We start from the raw sequence: 6,960 nt of genomic DNA, 5'->3' as shown, positions 1-6,960 counted from the left end.
TTCCACTGAATTAAGACATCTGTCTTGGAAGGTGGCCTTTCTGGTCTCTGTGACTTCTGCAAGGAGGGTCTCTAGATCGGGGATTCTTTCTGTACCGAGGTAGTTCTGCATCCTCCATGAGGATGGTGTGGTCTTACAGACTGACTCTTCATTCATTTCTAAGGTGAATTCTTTTCACTTGAATCAACAGCTGACACTGGCCTCTTTCTGTACATACTCAATGCACCCAAGAGAGAAGCAGTGGGATACATTTATTCATTCATTTATTTGGTTCAATTTCTATCCCGCCCTTTCCATGAACGGGCTCAGGGCAGGTTACAACATTGTTTATGAAACAATAAAATCACCCTTTAAAAACTATAGAATCTTTAACCCTTAAAAATCAAATAAAATAAATAAATATAAATTGAATAAAATAAATAAATAAAACAATGGCATTCAGATTACTTCAGACTATTTCCATGGTGTATTGATATTATTCAGTTGAACAACAGAGACAGCCCAGTCCCATAAGGCAGGGGTGGCCAACAGTAGCTCTCCAGATGTTTTTTGCCTACAACTCCCATCAGCCCCAGCCATGCTGGCTGGGGCTGATAGGAGTTGTAGGCAAAAAACATCTGGAGAGCTACCGTTGGCCACCCCTGCAATAAGGGATTCCAGATGGAAGATACCCTACCCTCAGCTCCCATACCAAACTTTTAATGGCATAACAGTTGCAAATGAGAATACACCAAATATAAAAATTTAAACATTGAAGATAAAATCAAAAAGAAACCAATATTACAAATGCATTCATGATCCGATTTAAATTTAAGAATGTCAGCCAAAATTTTTGCCACAGCCTCGCTAACCTCCCACTCAGTATCATTCGATAAATAATGACAGGGTGGCAGAATAGACAGATCTGGGGAGAAGGAAAGTTTGCGAAATAGATTGTTACAGAACCTACCCTCAGCAAAACCAAGGCAGAGGTTGTCATCCAGAGTCCTCAAAAATTGAAGACTTTATACTTGGTGATAACAGGATAAATTGGATGTGGGGAGAGCACTCCATACCTAAATAGAGCAGACAGCTGCCTTCTGGCTCTCAGATGCCTTATTCGTGTCATATGGGACCCAAAATCTGGGAGAAAGTGTATCTAAAGCAAAAATAGTATTTTGAGGTAAAAGGTGCCTACATTAGGTTTATGAGGTACAGGGGTTTACGGGGCCCTTGGGGGGGGGTAACAGCCCACTCCACTAGGGCACAGTCCACTCCACTAGGGTGGTCACCATGTCAGCTGCCTTTTCCATCAGGGCTCCCATCAAGGAAATCTGCTGGGCAACAATTTGGTCTACCTTTCCAACATTAATTAGGCATTATAGGATAGACCAGCATCCTCCACTGAGGCTGCATGGGTGCTGGACAAGTGACTTCTTTGATATCCCATCCAGACTGTTCTTTCGTACAGAACCAGTCTGGATGCCTTTCCCCGCTGAAGGAGAATGAAGCATTGGATTTACCTGAAGGGTTCTTCAGTAGAGTGAAGGCATCCAATTTGCCCACTGCTGTTTTTACAAATGTGGGAGTTGAGGTTGTCATGTTAACAAAGAGTTTTTCCTTGTTTTGTGCTGATATTAAAGATTTTCAGAATTTGTGGTAACCAGAGTTGGCATAAAATTATTTTTAGGCTAGAAGGACACCTTCACTCTGTCCAAGTAAGGCATATACAAATTTGTGCAGACCTGCTTAGAGCAAAAGGAGGCATGGCCTAACCAGTCTGGATGCCTTTCCACACTGAGGAGAAGAAACCTTCAAGTAAGTCCAATGTTTCACTCTGCTAAGCCACTTTGAGCAGTCTCCCCATGTGTGATTTCAACTTATCTCTTTGCTAGAGTTCAATGTATTGGCCACAAATGCAAGCCTATCATGTTCTGCGGGTTTGTGTCACTTCAGGACAATTTCAAGCATCGCATACCTTTCCTTTGTATTTATTTCAACACACTCAGACAGTGTGAGGGGAAAATGCCTGGGTAGCAGAAGAGCTGCAAGCAAGGGAATAGCTCAGTAAGAATAGCACCTCATCTGATATTTGAATGACACCAACAAGCTCAAGGATTCTAGAAAGGTGTCTCGAAAGAAGACAAGATCAACAGATGTCAAGTAGGAAATACTTGTAATGAATACTGGCAGATTCATTTGTAGCCAGAACAGAGAGACAGGTTGTTACAACTGAGGTCACTCCATGCGGATAGAATGGACAATGAAGTCTCCAACGACTGAGATGTATTCTATGTAGTCCAGGTTTAGATTGCTCATGAATATAATCTCATCAGGAATACGCACTTTCACCTTCTTGCCTTCAAACAAGAAACTCATCTAAGAAGGAAAAATCACTTCATTATCCAACTGCAGTTTTCTTGGGGAGATTGTTAGATATTTCCTCACCACCACCCTACATGGTCTCACTGGCACTGCCACTTACAGAAGGTTGTAACCAATGTTCCCTCTAAGCTGAGTTAGTGTGAGCTAGCTCACAGATTTTTAGCCTCCAGCTCACACATTTTTGTCTTAGCTCAGGAAAATTGACCCCAGAGCACAATAATTTATGCAGTAGCTCACAACTTTAATGCCAGTAGCTCAAAGTAGAATTTTTGCTCACAAGACTCTGCAGCTTAGAGGGAACATTGGTTGTGACCAGACCCAGAGCAACCATACATCTGGACATTTTACAAAGAGTGGTCATATCTCCTCAGTGAGAAATGATGGCAGTGTATCCTTCCCAAGATTCTGTACAGGAAGTCCTCACCCTACCCAGCATTTATTAGCAAGCTAGCTGGCAACATGATCTCTAGGGAAATGACAGCGAGCCTACATGGCAAAATTTTTCAGTTTGTGCCTCAGTTCCCCAGTCTGACTTTTATTCAGTCAGGGACACATCAGCTCTGATTTCAGTGCTGGAAATTATATTCCCAGTTGCATGGACATTTGATTCAGATATAGACTGTCGTGATGCAACATCACCCCATGGGTCGGTAATAGCTTGGTGCTTGCACAGGGGACAACCTACCTTTGATTCAGTTTGGGGTGTTTGTGCATGAGGTGAAGTGTCTTCTGCCTTGTCCTCTCCCCAACTTTCCAAACCCAAAAGCCCCCGGGGAAGTGCTCTTCCCCCTCTTGTATGGACACAATACATGCCCCTCCATCCTGAGTGACACATTCCCCATCCAAGTCATAGTTAGGAATTTTTCCTAGTACAGAAATCGCTGACTGAAAGAGAGATCAGGGAGCTCAGATGCAGCTGTTGAAAGCAGCAACGGATAGTTTGACCCTGGGCAGAAGCAGAGTCCAAAAGTTCTTTAACCTCCCCTTCCCCAGGATGGCATCCAACACAGTTTTGAAGGGCATCCTTAATTCACCTCAGCAACCAGAGCTGGCTCCAGGCTATAAGGCACCCAAGGTGAGGCTCCCCCACCCCCTGGTCTCCCCTCCACCCGCAGGTAAAGTGCACCCCCAACCCTGGTCTTCCCCCGCATAGGTGCCCGGACAGCCTCGCCTTGCCTGAGGGGCCAAACGGAGCTCCCTTCCTCACAATGCCCCAGTGCAGCGCAGTTTGGCTGCATACACTGCGATCTGAACATATGCCACCTTTGCCTCTGCCATCCTCTCCCTCCCAGGCAATTTAAAATATGCAGGAGGGTGCAGGTGAAAGGGCCTGCCTATCCACAGATTGGTGGGGCCTTTATCTGCGACTGGGAAAGGCAGCAGCTCTCCCTTCCTTCCTTCCTTGCTTGCTCACTCCTCCCACTCGCTGCCCGGGAGGGGGAGGGGTGCCCAATTTAGTGCCCTCTCAGGGACACACCCATAGACAACTGCCTATAAGCACCTAATGGATGCATCGGCCCTGTCAGCAACTCACTCCCTTATGCAAGTCAAGACAGACCACTGTAAGAGAACAACCAGAATTAATCAAGAAGTAGTCAGTAGTCTTCTGTTGCTATTTCATGAAGAAAGCAGCCAAGGAACTTGTGCTTTTGCACACCTTAATAAGCTTGCCAGCCACTAGCCACCGGGGTGGGGAGGGAAATTTCTGCTGGGCACTCCATTATTCCCTATGGAGACCGATTCCCATAAGGTATAATAGAGAATTGTTCTGTGGGTATCTGGGGCTCTGGGGTTGTTGTTTTTTTAGGTACATACACCAAATTTTCAGCATAGCATTCAGTATCTCTCTCCAAAACACCCTCCATTTCAAAAAGATTGGACCAGGGGTTCCAATTCTATAAGCCCCAAAGGAAGGTACCCCTATTCTTCATTATTTCCAATGGAGGGAAGGCATTTAAAAGCTGTGCGGTCCCTTAAATTTGATGACCAGAATTCCCTTTGGAGTTCAATTATGCTTGTCACACCCTTGTTCCTGGCTCCACCCCCAAATTCCCCAGATATTTCTTGAATTGGACTTGGCAACCCTACCTGGAGGTTGGCAAGCCTAGGCAAGAACCCAAAGTGGTATCACTTTCACTTGGCATGGAGTGCCTTAGGAGGCATGATGGTGTGCTTTTGTACTTCCACTTTTCAGATTTAAAATTAGAAAGAGGCCTCAAAATGAACTTGCAACACCTGCTGCAGGCTCCAGGCCTGGAAACTAAAACTTCTCTTCAGAACTGGTTGAAACTAGTTCTTGCGTGTCTTCTTGCCAAGGACACCTCCCCTCAGTTAGAATCACAGAATCATAGAGTTGGAAGGGACCTCCAGGGTCCAACCCTCTGCACAATGCAGGAAATTCACAAATACCACCCCCCCAACCCCCAAATTTACAGGATCTGCATCGCTGTCAGATGTCCATCCAGCCTCTGCTTAAAAACCGCCAGAGAAGTTCTGGAGCCAACCCTCCCTGCTTCTCCCTCAAGTCCTTTCCATCTTCCACTCACCTTGGCTTCTGCTCCCTGCTGGAAGGGGAACTGATAAATCCGCATCTCATTACTCCATCCTCCATTTATCATGGAGTTGCACACAATGACCCCATTACTCTCATTAAAGCGAGGGTTAAAGTGAATCACATAGTTCGAGTCATTTTGCCCTAGGTTGACTGCAAAACTAAAAGGAAAGGATATATCATACAATTAGGCTTCCCGATCCCCAGGTCTCAGCAAGAGATCCCCCAGTTTTGCAGGTTCCTTCCTGCCCCCAGTCAGCTGGCTGATGGGGAGAAAGCCCCACCCCAATTGTCACCATGTGCTTTTCCACTTCAAATGCAGGATTTGTTTTACATTCCTTTCAGAAGCTGTTTGTACAGTAAAATAGACAATAAAGAGTATAAACTAGAACCTTTAGCTTCCCTGTGTTAGTCTGAAGAACTTTGTTGAATATATAACAGATGGTTACATAATTCAACAATGTGAGTAAATTGTCCCAGTGAGACTACAAAAGTGTGGGATTACAAACTGTTTGTTTTGGCTGGTGTGTGTGTGAGAGGGGGGGGACATGCAGCTCCTGGGGGATGAGAAAATGAAAACTGTATTCAGGGGAACTACACTGCTGTATTTTTATTTATTTATTTTAGGGAATGTGAAATTCTCCTGCCTCCACCCCCAAAGTCCCCAGATATTTTCTGAGTTAGAGTTGGCAACTCTACAGGCAACACATTTAGGTCTGTGGTTTCATAGGAATAAGTAATATAACAATTCAAGCAAAGGTTCATCTCATTTTATGCCTGTTTTTAGTCTGTGCCCCCTTCAGTTCAGAAGCTTGGCTGCATCACACAACAATATGCATTAGTGGTGATGGTGGGTCAATATTGTAAATTTGTCTGCCTGGTGAGCTCCTGAGCCTTCTGGAGTAGTATAGAGGAAGAAACAACAATTTAGCTTGAAGCTGAAGCACAGGGAAAGTGGAGGGTGAGTTGGTAATCTTATTTGGGAATAAAGGGGGCAGGGAGAGAAAGAGGGAAGGAAGGACCTTAGCTATCAGATTTGTGCCTTGTTTCAGAGTTAAATAAGAACATTTTGGTTCAAGAGCATTTCAGAGGTTTGAAGGAATTACGATGGAAGACAGAACCCAGGCCATTTCTAAAATCTCCCCAGGACACAGCTATGCCCAGCTTTAACCCACCAATACAAACCTCTGGGCACATGGTGCCACTCTCCCTGTCACAATGATCCTGTCACGAAAAGTGACCTTCTTCAAGTTGATGATAGCCAGTCCCTGAAGGAGAGGGAAATCGCAGCATTATTAAGGAGGTCAGGGTTCTCTAGCCTTCAGACAGATCACTAACACACATCTGTTTCCTTAGAAAAACTGTCAAAGTTTAGTTTCTATAAAATAGTGGATTCCATGCAGTGAGTAGGCGAGGTTGAGTGATCAAACCTCATTTTATTCAGTAAGCATGGCTACACATAAAAGACTAGTGAACTGGGCCAACAAGGCCAGCTATATACAACTCCGGGTTCCCACACTGGGGCGCCATTGGATCATTCAAACCAGCAGGGGGCTTATGATTGGAGCAGGGCAGCACGCATCTGGATCCTGCTGCCCATGGTTCTGCCCAAGTTCAGCTCTTCTGATGAGGGCCAGCGCGTGGGAGTCAGTGAGGTAGGCAGGGGCCTAGGCCACCGCCTCACTGTGGGGGCAAGCAGGCACCCCCACCCCGTCCCCGCTTGTGCTGACCCTGACTGCTGTGTCCTTCCTTTGCTTTGATTGGGGCAGAGGAAGGACGAGGCAGCCCCTGTCCAGCTGCCCCCAAAGTGGGTGATGGCTGGGCAGGGGGGGGGGAATTGGGGTAAAAGAAGCTGCCTCCAAAGCAGGAGATGGCGGGAGGGCAGTGGAGCATCCTTGCTTCGCTCCAATCTGGGTGAAGGAAGGACAAGCAGCCCCTGCCCAGCTGCCTCCAAAGCAGGAGACGGATGAGCAGGGGGGCAATAGAGCATCCTTCCTCCACTCTGATCAGGGCGAAGGAAGGTTGAGGATGAGGCAGCCCTTCCC

At 46.1% G+C, this 6,960-nt stretch overlaps 1 protein-coding gene across 1 annotated transcript; it reads right to left on the bottom strand.

Moving 5' to 3' along the window:
- Positions 1 to 2,166: 2,166 nt before the first annotated feature.
- LOC132571941 (galectin-1-like) lies at positions 2,167 to 6,189 on the bottom strand (the record flags this gene model as incomplete). The annotated part of the gene is made up of 3 exons (XM_060238732.1): positions 2,167 to 2,358; positions 4,911 to 5,076; positions 6,101 to 6,189. Coding segments are annotated over 3 exons (396 nt in total), but the record flags the coding sequence as incomplete, so codon positions are not given.
- Positions 6,190 to 6,960: the final 771 nt, after the last annotated feature.

The sequence above is a fragment of the Heteronotia binoei genome, chromosome 5 (assembly GCF_032191835.1).
Source record: "Heteronotia binoei isolate CCM8104 ecotype False Entrance Well chromosome 5, APGP_CSIRO_Hbin_v1, whole genome shotgun sequence".
NCBI classification, from domain to species: Eukaryota; Metazoa; Chordata; class Lepidosauria; order Squamata; family Gekkonidae; genus Heteronotia; species Heteronotia binoei.
The sequence above is the reverse complement of the archived record's forward strand: the minus strand, read 5'-3'. Positions and strand labels throughout refer to the sequence as shown.